At 48.7% G+C, this 16,294-nt stretch overlaps 1 protein-coding gene across 1 annotated transcript in view; it reads left to right on the top strand.

The window, feature by feature from the left end:
• Positions 1-16,017, top strand: part of TAMALIN (trafficking regulator and scaffold protein tamalin) — a 28,264-nt gene extending 12,247 nt beyond the window's left edge. The window contains exons 2-8 of the mRNA XM_084837135.1: positions 1,551-1,600; positions 7,938-7,992; positions 8,506-8,608; positions 11,114-11,207; positions 11,320-11,386; positions 12,429-12,495; positions 13,426-16,017. Of these exons, the coding sequence (XP_084693261.1) occupies positions 1,551-1,600; positions 7,938-7,992; positions 8,506-8,608; positions 11,114-11,207; positions 11,320-11,386; positions 12,429-12,495; positions 13,426-13,880 (891 nt within the window). The 3' untranslated portion in view covers positions 13,881-16,017. The remainder of the gene's footprint in view (positions 1-1,550; positions 1,601-7,937; positions 7,993-8,505; positions 8,609-11,113; positions 11,208-11,319; positions 11,387-12,428; positions 12,496-13,425) is intronic.
• Positions 16,018-16,294: the final 277 nt, after the last annotated feature.

The raw sequence follows: 16,294 nt of genomic DNA, 5'->3' as shown, positions 1-16,294 counted from the left end.
CTTTTTGCGTTTGGAGCCTCTGTCTGAAACATTTGACCAAGGCTTGGGGGGAGTTCCAAGGGGGAAAACACACACCTTATGACCTGGGAGTGATGGGAGTTGAAGTCCAACACGTCTGGAGGGAATGGCTGCGCCAGGATATAACACAGGCCAGGTTTGGGAATAGCTGCACTAGAGGATATAACACATAAATTGGTAGTGATGCCATTCATTTTGACCAGGTTCTCTGGGTGACGATGTGCCAGTCTTTGGTCTTCATGCAGATTTTCATGGCCAGGGAAGGAAACAGAAAATTAATCCTGAATATCAGGACAAAGCAAGCAAAGTAAATTATCAATGAATGCCTGGTTGAATTAAAAGTCCAAGATCCACAGTTGGGCAATACCCTTATTAGAACCAACTGAAATTGCACAAAAATGCACAAAGCTTTTGAGTTCTCCAGAACTCTTCCATCAGGCTAGGTGGTACAAAAAGTAGGGGATGGGGGAAGAAACACAGTCGAAAAATTTGGCCAGATATAATGGCCATGAGGTCTGCAGGTTCGATGTCTCAAAATGGACCTGCATTGGCTACCTTTGTTTTTGAATGGATTAAGACTCTTCAGGTTGGTTTCTAACGGCCAAACTAGACAAGACACCATTCATGCGATTAGTGAATGTGTGAACGGCTCCTTAAAAGTAAATAGCAGGCACATGGGGTCATAATCTGAATTAGGCCCCCTGCACCTGCCATTTGCGTTGGGAGAAAAACTTCCACTGCTTTCTCTGCAGTCTCGCCTAACCTTTGCTTTGAATAGTTATGCAGGTCAGGCTAATGAAACATAGTGTTTGTATCGCACCTTTGGTGTAAATTTCCTCCATCTTTACAGCAACCCTGTGAGGTGGGCATGTATTGTCTGTTGGGAGGGGGAAGTTGTCTGTGACCGATGCTGAATTTCCTGAGGTCACCTACTGAGTGTATGGCCAAGGTGAAAATCCAAACCAAGGCTTCCCAGTTTAATCTTAGCCCTTTGATTGTACCATCGCACCGTTTCTTCCATGCTTTAAGGCAGCCTTCCCCAATTTGGTGCCCCCTGGGTGTGTTGGGCTGCAATTCCCATCAATGGCTGAGGATGATGGGAGCTGCCGTCCAGCCCATCCGGGGGCCACCAGGTTGAAGAAGCCTGCTTTAAAGGCTTAGGCACATGCTGAGATGCGGTTTTTGGTACCGGGTGGCTCCAAAAAGTGCAGGACTTGGAAATGGGCTACTTTGTGTTTTTGCAAGATTAAAGCGTGGACCCTTCTTAAGAGCCATAGAAAGTAGGGGCAGGAGGGGGTGGTAATCGGAGGCATGCAAACAGATTGCATATGCAGGCAGGACTTCTTGCCATGCTGGGACTTTTCCATGGCTTCAAAAAGCCATTTAGTAGTTCTCCTCAGCCAGACACTCTCGAATCCCCTTATGCCATCGTGTGTGTGTGTGTGTGTGTGTGTGTGTGTGTGTAAGCTTTGAAGCATCCCTCCTTCCACGTTCATGACTAATGGTGTGCTGCTGCTGTTTTCTTTTGTCAGGGCTCCGGATTCAAATGGCGCTCTCTCAGCCAGTCGCCCGAGCAGTACAGGTGAGTCTCTTTGTTCCTTTCGGCTAGGGAGCATTCTGCAGAATCAGCAGATCCTGCTCCGACCGCCAAACAGATTCCTGCTGTCAGGCCAGGCGTGTAGCCTTGCGGTCTTTGTTAGCCGTACACAGTGTCTCATAGGGAGCAACCTACTCCTTTCTGATGCACGCGTATGCATAATGCTGCGCCCAGAATCCCCCTCTGTGGCTAGTTAATCATCGATCACAGCTGTAACACGTGCCGCCACCCCCTGGTAGCCCCCAGCTCAGTTCGCAGTCTCAGGGGGAGCAGGGAGGTGAATAGCCTTTAGGGAGGGGCTTTAGTGATGCATGTGGCCTGCCTGCATGCCTCTGGGGAAGCTCCTTCAGCAGCAAGAATAGCTCGACTGATTTCCTAAAGCCGGAGTGCAAAGGGATCCTCCCAGGAGTCTTTGAAATTTCCTCCTCCTGGGGTGTGATGATAGGGAGGGAGAGATACGGGTTAATTCCCAAAGCATTGCCAAGGCATTTGACCTTCCCTGTGGGGTGTGTGGGTGCCAGTGGGGGGTAGTCTTGAGACTGACATCTGCTTAATCAGTGGCTCCCCCCCCTTGTTGTGTCAGAGACAGCTCCTGCCATTGCTCTGTATATGCAACTGGGGGCAGAATTACCCCAGGATAAATCCCAGGGTGATCAGTGGACTCCCGTGTTGTTGTGCTTAGTGGGCTCCAGCCTCACCTGAAGAAATCTGAAATGGATCCTGAATGCAACCCCATGCAAACTGCTGATAGTTATCCTTATAGTGCAGCCTTCCCCCAACTTGGCACCCATGCTGGCTGGGGCTGATGGGGATTGTAGGCCAGCAATCTTCAGGGTGACAGGTTGGGGAAGGCTGTTGTTTAATGTGAAAAAACCACCTCGGTCTTTATTCTGATGGCCACCAATTTGGATGGCTTTAAAGGGGGGGCTGGCAAACTCCTGGAAGAGAAGGTTATCAATGGCTACCAGTCCTGACGTCTGTGTGCTACCTCCAGTATCAGAGGCAGTAAGCTGCTGAGGAACATGGGCGGGAGGGTGCTGTTGGGCTCATGCCCTGCTTGTGGGTTTCCCGTGGGCAGCTTGTTGGCCACTGTGTGAGCAGAATGCTGGACTAGATGGATGCTTGGTCTGATCCAGCAGGGCTCTTCCTATGATCTTAATATAAACAAGGGATGGGGAACCTCTGGCCCGCAGGCCTAATCCAGCCTGCGAAAATGGCCCATCCACCCTGTGGCGCCTCCTTGGATTCCTCTAAGCCCTGCCCCCTGCAGGAATCGCTGCTGTTATCGCCAATCTGTGATCAGAGATAACAGTGGGATTCCCTTGCATGCCGCTCCCCCACCCAGTCATACATTGGAGAGAACAGTGGCCGTTCCTGCTAGGGTGCAGGGGCGGTGGCAGCAGGGGAATCATTGAGTGCTGGGAGAAGAGGTTGCTCTTCCCAGCACCAGAGTCCATCATGTGCCATGTGGCACCCCCACGGGGACAATGCTCGAAGCCGGAGTCCCTTTCTCCATGCTGAGTGGGGCACAGACTTCTGTGTCTCTCTCAGCATATAACAGTCCATATCCTAAAGGGCAGGAAAGAGCCTCCTTCAGATGGCCTAATGAACGAAGTTCTTGTCTCTGTAATGTCAATGCATTTTAAAACACAAAAAATGCTTTTTGCGTTTCTCCCCTGTTTTGTATGCACGTTTTTATATGGTCTGAACATGCACATGATCCAGCAGCCTTGCTCAAGCCAAGGAGGTCTGGATCTGGCCAGTGCCTGGATAAGAACATGCTATAAACGGTCAGGTTTCATCGCTGTTGTTCCCCTTTAACTGATGGGAACCAGAGTTGGAGAAACTAGAGTCCATGATTAAATAAATAAGAGGCCTTCCTTGCATGACCAGCAGTGGTTTGTTAAATTCCACTTTGTTGGGGTTTGTCTTTTTTAAAAATGTTTTAACTCTTTTAACCTGTTTTATTCTTTTATCATTTTGTTCACTGCTCCAAAATCTTCTGATGTGGAGCGGTATATAAATATTGTAACTAAATAAATGATTGAGCAGAAGCATCTGCAGATCTGCATTCTACCCAGCCCTGCCCTAAGCCACCTGGTGGCCTTCAATCAGTGTTGAATGTGGCCTGGAGTGCCATTTTTCATGGTAGAAAGGCGAGGTACACATCGAATAAAGAGATAACTAAGATTCACCTGCCAGTCTGGTCGGCTTCTGTAGGTGGAGTAAGGGGGGCCGTCTTGTCCTTCACTTCAGGCCACAGCCTGGCTTGTTCTGGTCTTCTTGGGAGAGTTACACCATAAGCCAGTGGAAGCTGGTGGCTCCAATGTCAGTGGGGCAGTGAACCCACTCCAGGTTTCAATCAGAACCAATCAGCACTGCAAGGCACCTTGGATAGCTCCCTTAGAGTTCTGACTGAAATCCAAACCAGATTCAACAGCCCCCCGACATCGGCGCCACCATCCTCCTCTGCTGTAAGCATCTTTCCGCCATGCGCACAAGTTCTGCCTGTGGCCGGGTGTGCATAAGATGACTTCACTGATACAGCTATCCATTCATTAGCCATCTCGCACGAAGAGGCTGGATTACAAGGCTTTCTGGTTCCTGTTAATGACGTTGGGTTTGACTGCGTGGTGAGGAAGGCTGAAAGTACCATATAAATATTTCTTATTTAGCACAGTGTCTTGTTTGAGCTTTGGGGGTGTTACAGAGAAATTGTGGTTAAAGCTGTGAGAGGCCTGTGGTGAGTGTGATCACCATATAAGCCCTCTAGGAGCATGCTTTGAGGCATGGAAATGTGGATATGAAACCAACCGAGGTACTAATTTGAGGAAGGAGCGCTGATACGTATCTTCTGTCTCTGCGTCGCTTGCAGTTTTTGAAATGATCTGGCATCACCTTTAAGTTCTCATGAAGCAGCAGCTTTCACAGAAGAGGGGAATGTTGGTTCTCAAAAGCTAGCTGCCCAGGCAGACATGTAAAGCAACACGTTCTGGTGCGCTTATTTCTGGGGCTGCTTGGGTATGATTTAATTTGATAATGAAGTGGAAAGGACTGTCAAGTTAAGAAACCTGGCAATTAGTTGTAGGGTGCCTGGGTCTAGCTGTCTTGGAATCAGCTGAATACATCTCAGTAAACGCACCTTGTCAGGAGGAAGGCTCTCTTGTCTATCGTACAGGAGTGGAGGCGATCGTTCTGACAAGTCAAAAGGGCAGCAGCTTCTGTGGCGTTAGGGCTCAGGTGTGGAAAAGAGTTGCCCTGGTGCCCTCCAGATGTGTTGGACTATAACTCCTATCATTCCCAGTTGTAGTCCAACACATCTAGAGGGCACCAAGTTGGGGAAGGCTAGGTTAATTTATGTATTTATTTTTATTTGTTACATTTATATCCTGCATTTCTCTCCAAGGAGCCCAAGGCATATATGATCCTTCTCCTCCTCCATTTTATCCTCACAATAACTCTGTGAGGTAGGTTAGGCTGAGAGTCGGTGACTGGCCCAAAGTCACCCAATGAGCTTCATGGCCGAGTGGGGATTTGAACCTGGGTCTCCCCAGTCTTAGTCCAACACGCGGACCATCTGACACCAGTTTGGGGAAGGCTGAGTTAACATGTTGGTACTGCTCTCTTCTGTGCCTGTAGACCGAAGGTAGGCAACGTGGTGGCACAGGCACCAGTGCGCCCCCAGACACCTTTCTTGGCGCCAGCCAAGGTGCCCTCACCCTCCCACATTTTCATTTCACACATTTTCTTAACAGCAGTTGGGATTGCTGTGAAATAGGTTTCTGTTTGTGCTGAAAACTGTGGGTTCAAAGGAGTTGTTTAGTGTGGTGGGGCTTAGAGCGTTCCTCTGCTTTGTACTCAGCGTTTGAGGCAGGTTACTTGTCCCTGGCCACGCCTCCCATGGCAGCCATTTTGTGGTGGTGCCCAGGACAGTTTCTCAAATTGCCAAGTGTGCCCACGGCCCAAACAGGTTGCCTGCCCCTGTGGTGGACAGAGCAGAAAGCCAGGAGTAGCCCAGGGGGCTCTGCTCCCTGCCAGACTCAGCCAAAAACATTCTCCTGAGTGATGTTGGGGGAACATCTCTTAATCTCCCACAGTTTTCACTCGAACCACAGATTGAGGGAATCAAATGCCCTTTGTGGTGTCACTTGTGGAAAACATGCATACTCCTTTCACCACAGTTCTTTCCCAGAACCTGTAAGCAGAACCCAGGAGCCCTGGTGCTCTCAGGGCTGATTCACACAGGCATATTCATCGCCGGATGACATGCGGCTGAAATGGGTGAATGGGCTCTACGGCAAAGGGTTGGGCTTGACTGATCTGCGCTTGCTCATTCACACCATGTCCGCTTCTTAATGCTGCGGTCGAGCGTTGGACTGCAGGGGTGGCCCAGCCTCCATAATCGCTTGAGTCAGCCACCGTCTTTCTTCATAACCCATCCCTGTTACCCTGACAGATCACTTTATAGACACGAGATTGTTGGGAAACTGTCCCAGCAGCTTACCCCCAGTGGGCTTCGAAGCATCCTGTTCAGTTTCTTGGCTGATCGTGGTCGGGAGGAATTGCCCTCCCTGCAGCACATCAAAACTGGAAGTAGTCCCCTAACCAACCTCCTGATCAGGAGTGCTAGGAATTTTTATTGTAAAGCCAAGAAGGTACACAGGAGTAAGGGGAGGTGGCTGGGGGTGCTGACAACTTTCTATTGCCAAAAGGGGAGATGGTAGGGGGTTCTCCTTGGATAGCAAGTGAAGCAGGAGCGGTGAAGGCTACAGATTTCTCAGCTGCGGCTCAAGTGCATTTCATCCATGGGTTGCACTTTGCCACTCAGCAATGCAGCTCCTTACTTTGGGCTTGGGATTATGGGAGTTGTAGTCCAACACATCTGGAGGGCACCAGGTTGCGGGGGGGGAGGGCTGTGCCAAGGTTTAGTTGGCTGCAGCCGAACCAGCATGTTACTGCCAATGATAACAACTTGACCCTATTTTAAGCTTGGCTGCTGTTAACATACGACGAACATGTACCTGATCACCATATTATAAGTGGTCCTTGGCAAGATCCCAAAATAAAGAGTTTTTCCAGCCCTGTCTGGACATGCTGGGGGACTTTGGATCTTCTGCATGCAAAGCAAGTGCTCTACCACTGAGCCACGGCCCCTCCCTAATATCACCGTCACATCATAATGAATATCACCATAAAGCAACGCTCACCCTGTGAACATTCCTTTAACGGAGAATCAATCCAGCAGTGGTATTCACCTTCTGTAAATTAATACGACCCATTATTTTAAATATCGGTAACTAAAATTGCATTTCAGAACCCTGACCAAATTGGAAAGGATCACTTTCGAATGAGGAACTCTTAGCTTTCTTGTTGTAAAATGAAATTTTTTAGTGTTGTTGTAGGTGTACTTTTGAGTGTGATATTAATTAATTAATATTTTTGTACGTGAACAGCTTAGAGATTTTATTATATTAAGCACTATGCAAGTCCTACTAATAAATGATATAAATAAATACAACTTGCCAAAGGACAACAACAGGAGTCAGGATGCCCAAGGCTTTAGGGAAGTTACCATTCATGCAGCCTACCCACAGGTATGGCTCCTGCAAAAATCCACATGGTACCATTCTTCAGTGTTAATCATCTAGTCTATGCTGTAGAGTCAGAAGCCAGTAAATGAGTTGCAGAGTCCACAGACATGTAATAAGACTGCGTCCTGCAACCATCAGTTGCTGGTGAGAACCTGTTTCACTCTTGCTATTTGGTTCACCTGCCTCTTCTGTAACTGGGCTTCTCTTTGATTCCTTTTGGCCCTGCCTTTGTGTCTGTATTTACCTGTTAATCGCTTTTCCAAGTCTGAGCACCAGCCTGGATTTGTAAAGCCTGGGTGATATGGACAGCTGCTTGATCTGTTGGCTTTATGCGGGGGGGCGGGGATAAGGGGAGAGGAGATATGGCCTGCAAAGGTGGACTTAAGGGAGGGCAAAACATTTGAACCAGATGCCTGGCCGACAAGCATAATGTTGCTTTTTGCCTTTCCCCTGCCCGTATTTGGAGGTACTTGAAAAAAAGTATCTTTGGGGAATAACTGCTGAGCTTTCAAGCAAGTGGGGGCTTCTGTAACTTAATCATGGCAGGCTGAGTGTCATAGTGATTGAGGCTTTTAGTGGCGTAGTGATTGAGGCTTTTGAGGGGGTGGGGATGTTCACCTGATGCAGCTAGGCTGGGTCATATACAACTTCAGATACATGCCCTGTTTGTGCCCTAAGCAATTCCTGGGGAATCTCAACTGTTGACTTCTTTTGCCTTGTACTTTTTTCAGGAAGGTGATCACTCTGGAGAAGGAAGAGACTCAGGCCTTTGGATTTGAGATTCAGGTGAGTGTAAATAGAGCGAAAGAATCCCTTCCATCAGTCTCTAACCCACTGAGTCTTGCATCCAACAAGGTAGTGGATTGCGATTGGCAGGTGTCAAGGGCCATTCTGAAAAAATCACAGTGGCATGTTTGTGAATGTGAACTCTGAACGTCAAACAGTGAAATAAATGTTTAATCTTTACAATTCAAACGTTTGGATTTCAGAGTTTTGGGTGCCTAGCACTAGACTTGGGGGTTGGGGCACGGGGGGAGAAAACTGAAGACCTGGCAAATCTCACACCAGCACCGTCTGATCTTCACCATTCAGATTTGCCTATTAGGGGGATACCAAACGTTTGGGAATTTTTTTGTCCTGCTCTTTGCCATGCATTTCTGGATCCTCATGTAGCTAGGAGGTAGCTGTTCCTTGTTCAGATTTATCTACCCTGTTAGCTCGAGCTACGGTGGAGCTTGCAGGTGAAGTGGTAACAGTCTGACCTCACAACACCCCCTCTCTTTTCCTGGCTGTTTTCAGACCTACGGGCTACACCACCAGGATACAAAACGTGTGGAAATGTTCACCTTCGTGTGCCGCGTCCATGATGAGAGCCCGGCCCATGTAGCAGGTCTTAAACCCGGTAAGAGATGATGGGACTTCCTGCTCGAACCCAGTGAACTGCGTTAGGTTTCACCCTTGCCACACAGCTTCCTTTGAGACATCTAGCAAATACGGATCAGGCTTCAGAGCTGGCTGGTGCTCCTTTGGGAGTGAAGGTATCTTACCCCCTTGAGCTGAGAATACAAGGCAGGAGATCTGATGTGCAGCCCACTGACAAAGCCAGAGGTGGGAGATCTCAGTGCACACTTCCATAGCTCCTGTTTTATATCTCTTCCCTCCCCACCTCCAGAAACACCTTTCACAATTTTGGCTAGTGCTGGGCATATCTGGTAAGTCAAGGAAAGCCTGGTTCAAAAGCAAACACTTCTTTCATGTAGAAAATGTCCCAGAAGAAGATGACAGACTATAGAATAGTGAAAGAAAACGGGAGAGGGGGTTGGCCTTGAGGAAAATGGCTTCCTGCCTGCCTTCTGGCCCGCCCACCCTGAGACCTAAGTTTTGAGTCTCAGAGAACCCCAGTAAGCCTCGCCATGGCAACTCTGCCACAACTGGAGCAGAGTATTGAGAGTGGGATGGGCAGGAACAAATGGTGCGAGAGCATTAATACTCATGCAAGAGCGTTAATACTCAGGCGGGGAGCCTGTGACCTTCTAGATGTGGTTGGACTCCAACTCCCATGAGCCCTATTGGCTATGTTGTCTGGGGCTTATGGGAGTTGGAGTCCAGCAACATCTGGGGAGGGGCACAGGTTCCTGACCCCCAATTAATAGGCAGCAGAGTCCTCCGTGACCTCACTGGATTCTCCATCTCTCCCAGCCATCACTGAAGAGAAGCGTGGGCCAGCAAAGCCATGAGAGCTGGCACCTTCGCCACTTCTTCTAATGGTGAGTTCCAGGAGGGGTCACCATTTGTTGATCTGCCAAGCCTGAAACCCTTCTCTCCCTGCATATCCAGAAAAAAGGCGTAGGGCTTCTGATTCTAGGGTTTCTCAAGAGGGGGAGGGATGAAAGCAGGATGGGAAATAAGGACACTTCCTGCCTCCCACCAGTCCCATTCCCATAACAATTCCCCCTTTCCGTTTTTCTGCACAAATCCCAGCTGAACTGTTGCTGGTGAAGGAAGAAGGAGGAAGAGAAAGAGGCAGTGCAGCGTTCAAGCGGGCAGTGTGCCCACATGTGCCAGACGAGTGGGGGTTGCCCATTTCTGGACCAAGGCTGGGATGACATAAGGCGGCGGGAGAGAGCATGGAGTCTCTGTCGGCAGGGGGCTGCACAGTGGAGGCTGTTTTCCCCAATCATTGTCTCGGCTGTGCTTGGGGAAGATGTGCTGATTCACCTCTCGCAGTGAGTCAAAGACAGCAGTGGCTGCATGGAACAGGCGAGACGCAAGGGAGGCTGGGAAATAGCCACCTCAGGAGCAGGGCACGTGACTCCTCTCCACAACGTGGCCAGCTGCCCTCTTCCCAGGAGAGCTGAGGTGTGCGTGGCTGTTCACAGGGTCACATTGACAGCAGACGGAGCTGAAGAGGAGTGCAGGTGCTCCATCGTGCTTAGCTGTGCAGCATTCCTCCTTCCCCTCCCTCCCAAGTACTCTAAAGGTGTCCTCCCCACCTACCCCTCCACCACCTCTTTGCGCTGAGGATGATTTTAAAAGCATACATATCCAGGGCTCTTTGTGTATGCCATTCCACTAGTGCAGAAAAGTTGCCAAATGGGACATTCTTTTTGGTGCAGTGTTTTTAATGGATGTTGTACTTGTGTTTGAACTGAGATTGTTTTTATCCACATTTTACTATTGTTAGCTGCTGCGAGCCCCATTTGCTTTGGGCAGAAGGGTGGGATATATATGTAATAATTTAATTAATATTGGCTACCAAATTGAGAATCCCTCCCTCCCTCCCTCCCTCTTTCTTTCTTTCTTTCTTTCTTTCTTTCTTGTCTCTCTAGTCCTTAAGACTACAACAATATGCTTCAAAGTGTGAGGGCAACGCCAGAGGAGTTGCTTGAATAAGTATTTCCCAATGCTCCTGGCGGGGGCTTCTGGTGTTTTGTAGAGAGCTCCTTGGCCCGTGATCAGTGTGCTCAAAAAACAATTAACCGAAATAAGTAATGGTGTTAATTTGCATCATCTCTACAGGTTTCAAAATTTCATTTTTATTGCAGAATTTGTTACTTTGGTACATTTCTTAAGTATTTAATTACATATTTATTTTATTTATTAAACACCTCTTAAAATAAATTTCTCTAGGCATTCTACAATTTAAAACATAACGTCACAAAAATACAAATAAAATCCCAATAAAAGCAAAAATATGGAAGCAGCAACCATGCCAACACAGCATGAAATATAATAAGAATACAAAAAACTCAAACCATCAGGTATAATGGTTAAAATCACATCGCAGACTATTATGTGTTGCCCAGCACACATCCTCCATCTAGTGCCAGAGGAAACTAGGTCTGCTTGTTCCGCCATTTTATGCTGTGTATCTTTTTGAGGCTTTTTGTTCCTCTCTGCTCTGTAGGAGATACAATCACCGGTGTGAATGGGCTCGACGTGGAGGGGATCCGCCATCGTGAGATTGTGGAGATCATCAAGGCGTCTGGGAATGTGCTGAGGTAAGAGCGGGATTGGGTACGTTGGAGACAACTGGCACATGCTGCTGTTCTTCAGGGGGTCGCGTAACAATCTCCACCCAGCCGCCACTCATCCATTTTTTATCCTATCCAGGCTGGAGACCTTGTACGGCACATCAATCCGGAGGGCAGAGCTAGAGGCCCGTTTGCAGTACCTCAAGGTTAGTGCTTCAGTGAAGGATGTGTGGGAAACAAAGGAGGCGGCCCCCAGGACTGGGATGATGCTGAGAGAGGCAGCTTGGAACTGGAGGCTGAACAAGTTTGTCATTACAAACACACAGCCGCATGATGGAAAACAATTGTTGGCCTACAAAGATAATGAGTTGCCTACCATGGCCACTCACAACCTTGAGTCTTCGTTTCTTTGCTGCTACGGTAAGCAAAGCCACCCTATGGGGGTATCACAGTTATTCTGACCGCCTGGAAAACGGTAGATTTTGTTCGGGTCATTTCCAAGAGGTAGTAAAAAATGGGGTGCATCTGCCAAAGGTGGAGGCAGTCTAGGATTGGGGCTGTAGTTTGGCATGAAATGGCACCCCTACGCTCAAATCGGGTAACACCCATGTACCCTGTAAGGCATTTCATAACCAGAGCTCTGTGTGGATTTGCCAGGATGCTGTGCAGTCACACAGTCCTGGCAAGCGGCCATATACTGAATCACGCCATTGGTCCATCTAGCTCAGTATTGTCCATAGTGACTGATTGTAGCTCTCTAAGGTGTCAGAGGCCTTTCTTATTGCCTGTTACCTGGTCCTTTTTTACTGGAGATGCCAGGGATTGAAACTGGGAATCTCTGAACCTGGAAGTTGCAGAGAGCCAGGTTTGAGGTAACCCAGGTTTGAGGTACCCACCCCTGGTTTCGAGATCAGACTGCTGAGAGAGGCTAGAAAATACATCGGTAGTCTGGTAAAGTTCAGAAGCCAGGGGATGGTCAGGCAGCCCCTCTGTTGGTCCCTGCCTCTCTCACTATGTGGCAGCTGTTCCTTCTCTCTGCAGCCTGTATAGTTACAGCCATGCCGTTCTTTTCCTCCGGCCTTTCTCAAAGCGTGCTGGGTTCTTTGAAAACCTGGGAAGGATAAGCCGTCCAGCCTGTGTGTATCTATGCAAATGAAGCACGCAGGAATTAGACTTTTGGGGAGGGGGTGAAAATTAGACAAGACTAACAGTTTAAAAAAACACAAAACTGGCCTCTTTCCATTGCAGCAAACCCTCTATGAGAAATGGGGAGAGTATCGGTCACTGATGGTGCAGGAGCAGCGCCTAGTCCATGGTGAGTGCCAGGGAAAGAGTGACAAACACCTTTGCATGTACAGTACCTTTTAGACCTCACAACTGCAGAGCCTGCTCATGGTGTCTTCTGATCTTATTTTGCTGTGCTAGAGGCTGGGCACCCCTCGTCGCGCCCAAACTCAGGAAGCCTTTTAAAACCACATAGGGCTTGAAAACAAACAGAATGACCTTCTCTCCAGCATGGCCCTGCCATTTTAGGAAACTCTCCTTTTCTGTTTGTAAATCCTGAGGTTCCCCCCTTCCTCCGGTCTGGGAAAAAAACCTAACTTTTCTGGTTTATATCTGGGTCAGGGTGCAACCCTGCGCTTCCTGGGAGAGTATCCCAAAGGCCATAGGGTGGTGCGGATCTCCCTTTCTGCTTGCGTTGAAGGGGGTCCACAGGCGAAAAAGGGAGGTCTGCCCTTCCAGGCCTCCTTGTGGGTGTGAGAAAACCCCGCTGCCCACGTCTCTGTGCCGTTGGTGCTCTCGCAGTGACAGCAGAAAGGAAGTGAGCTGGGGGCAGATCTGGGCAGGCTTTGGATCCTCCTGTTTACCCGACACACCCCCAGAACAAGAAAACTTATTCCAACCCTGGAAGTGGTGTGCTTTTCCATCCAGCCCCCTCCTCATACCCCCCCACCCACTTTTGCAATGCCGTAACAAGCCCAGCAGGGATTTGGCAGTTTCTTTGCCATGGTTTCTTCCTCCCCTGCCCTGTTTAGTTTGCTCTGTCAGTGATTTATCTGGGAATGCTGAGGACCTCTGGTTCGGGCAGTGGGGGTGTGAATGGGGCTGGGTGTATCTCGAGTCCAATGAAAAGCACCCCTCCCCCATATTGGGGGAGCGAAGGCTTAAACTAGTCCCACCCTTTTTGAGAACTGATATGTGTCCCCTGCACTCACAGGAATAATTCTCTGCCCTTTCCTGCTAGGAATCGTAGTTAAAGATCCCAGCATCTACGACACCTTGGAGTCTGTGCGTTCGTGCCTGTACGGCACTGCGTTGGCAAGAGGCTCTACTCCCTTCAGGATGCTGTTGCCAGGAGCAGGTAGCACGTACAGCAGCGTGGGCTGCGTCAGCACTGCCACAGATGAGAGCGAGGATTCGGTGTACCAGACCTGCTTTTTTGACTCTGCCAATTCCCTGGACATTGCCCCCACGGCCACCCAATCCTCGTGCCTCCGGACAACGCTAACCCGCAGCGCCAGCGTCAAATGTACCAGCAGCAATGGAGTTGCCCACTTCTGGGACAAGCCATGTGACCAAAAGAACTCCACAGCAACCCCAAGGCCCAGGAAAAGCAAACACGGAAGCTTCCGGAAAAGGCTGCTCAAGTTTATCCCTGGGTTGAACCGTTCTCTGGAGGAAGAAGAGAGCCAATTGTAGAAGGACTAATAATATAGCTGGGGAAGTGGGAAGCCAGGCTGTCTCCCCTTTCAAAGCTGGCTATTTATTTATTTATTTGAGCATCCGTTGGGGTGGTTCAAACGACTCGAGCTTCCAAGAAGCCCAGCCTTCTACCTGTGCTTTATGGGATATAGATTGTGCTGGATAGATCTGGTCAGGGACCTGCCCCTTGCTGGGGCAGCTGGACTCTTTGGGAAATGAGCTCATGGGGGGTTGGGAGAAAAGCTGAGTCTTCAAGGAATCAGGAAGCAGCGGCGGCAGGCAGGGTGGGGGAGATCTCAGAAGGAAGTGTAGCAAACTGTCAGGCCAAAGAAGCACAAAGTGATCTGGCCGCCTTCGTTCATGGAAGGACATTTTTGGAGCAGGATTCCTCTCAGGAAATAGTAAACCAATCTATTAATGCTGCTGGGTTGTTCCTTGCTGTTGAGGGGTTCAGTAACTTCTGAAAAGGGGTGGAACTGGAAAATGAAAAACTGCTTCTAACTCTGAATTGGCAGGGATTAAAAAAAAAAATCTTCTGGAGAGTTTGGGTGGCCTGGGATTGTAAATGGTGGGGTTTGTTGTAGAACTTGAAGGGGTATTAGCAGAACTGGCATGTTGACCTAGGGCATGAAGTAGCATTTGAGGTTTATTGCTTGAGGTTTATATAATAAGAGGCATGATGTGAGAGCCCTGTCCTGGGATAAAAATGGCTTTCAGGGGGAGGGACATAAGAGGCACAGGGTGGGGTGGGCTTTAAAAGAGGAAGACATGAGGGATAAGCTGAGGACTTCAGGATATGTTACTTGTTAGTGAATCTGTCAAAGAGCAAGACCTACAAAAAGATTATGCATCTCTGGACCAGCCCTTTCCCTTCCATCCTGCAGGCTTTTTCCTTGCCTGTTTCTGAGCCATGATTGAGAGGTGGAACTGTTAATCCAGTGGGTGGCTCCATGCCTTGTTAGGCCCAAGCTTCTGTGGCAACCAGCATTTTGTCAACTATTGTGATGGCTGTCTGATATCGAAATCTGGTTGCAATGTATGGGAATCCCCCGCTCCCTCCACCCCCAGTTTGTAACTGTGGCTTTTGAGCTGCCGATCCCTATCTATAGTCTGCACAGAGGACTACTCTTCACAAACCACATCCTGCCTGTCTCGTCACCGCCAGCTCCCAGCAGCCTCCTCCCAGCCTTTAAAAAAGTCCAGATGCTGTTACCCTTTTAAAAAATATATATTTATAGCGCAGCTCCTAAAAGAGGGAAGGGCAGCTTTGCTTGCATGTTCTCCCCATCGGTGCAGACAGCATGACTTGAAAGTCTTTCTGGCCATAGGGAGGTAGCCCTGAGGACCACCTCTATCCTACAGATTTTAAATTGAGTTTATTTTGGTTTAACACCGAGGGTGCTGAACTGTCAGAGACCCTACACTCTCCCCCTTCTGAACTACATTTCCCAAGATTCCTTGGGAAGAGAAGCCATGGAAGTCACCCTGAGGCCTGGATTCTGTGGGTTGGCCTGGTAATAGTGTTTAAGCGCTGCCTCCAGACAGAAACTATGTTGAGCTGAAACTTTTAGAAAAGCCAGCCTGGAGGACATGCATACTGCACTGTTTTCCTAACTGAAGGACCTCCTTGAATAAAAGCAGGAAAAGCAGAAGAGGGTATGGATTATTCACCTACGTGAACTCTTGTGGGGCAGAATTATTCCTGTAAAAAAAAGCTTTCCTTTGAATCATTCTGTTCTGATCTCTCTTTGGGAAAGGCCATGGGTGAGAGCAACCAAAGGGGAGGTTTTTTTTCTTCCTTTTTTGCCGTTGAAGCTGAACCTTATCTCAGGAAGTAGCTGCAGGAAGGGAAGGCGGGTGACACAGCACAGGGAGGAAAAAACGGGCAAAGAGTGCACATTGACTGATGCATCTCAGAAGGAGATACCACACCCCTAAGTGAAAGCAAAGCCAAGGCCATGGATGGGAGATGGGGGCAGGAGGAGTTAGGTGGCGTGGCCCATGTACAGCTGACATATGCATAAAAATGTGACCTAAATCAGGAGAAGCGAGGCTGAGTTTTTTGTACAGACATGTTCACCAATGTTTCAGATGTTAATTTTTGGAGAAATACAATAAGACATTTTGCATTCAGGTGGTGGTGCTGTCATTTTGTATTGGTCTTGGCAAACAGGTATAAATGCACAGTGGCTCTTCTAAACCCTCCTACCATTCCTCCAGAAACTGGGGAAGGGTGTCCACTGACCCTTACGGTTCTTCCAACTGCACAGAAGTCTTGGGTCGCTAATGTGGAAAGCGTTAATACTACCGAAGTTGAGTGGGGTTGGTTGCCCAGCTTTGTCTGCAGCTGATTGCTTTTGGGGGTTAGGCTGATCTGAGGGCAGATGGATCTCTTCTCCTATAATGCTCTG

The sequence above is a fragment of the Heloderma suspectum genome, chromosome 2, assembly GCF_057233095.1.
Source record: "Heloderma suspectum isolate Gila_16-S chromosome 2, 16-S_ref, whole genome shotgun sequence".
In the NCBI taxonomy this organism is placed as follows: Eukaryota; Metazoa; Chordata; class Lepidosauria; order Squamata; family Helodermatidae; genus Heloderma; species Heloderma suspectum.
This window is presented reverse-complemented; position numbering and strand designations above follow the sequence as displayed.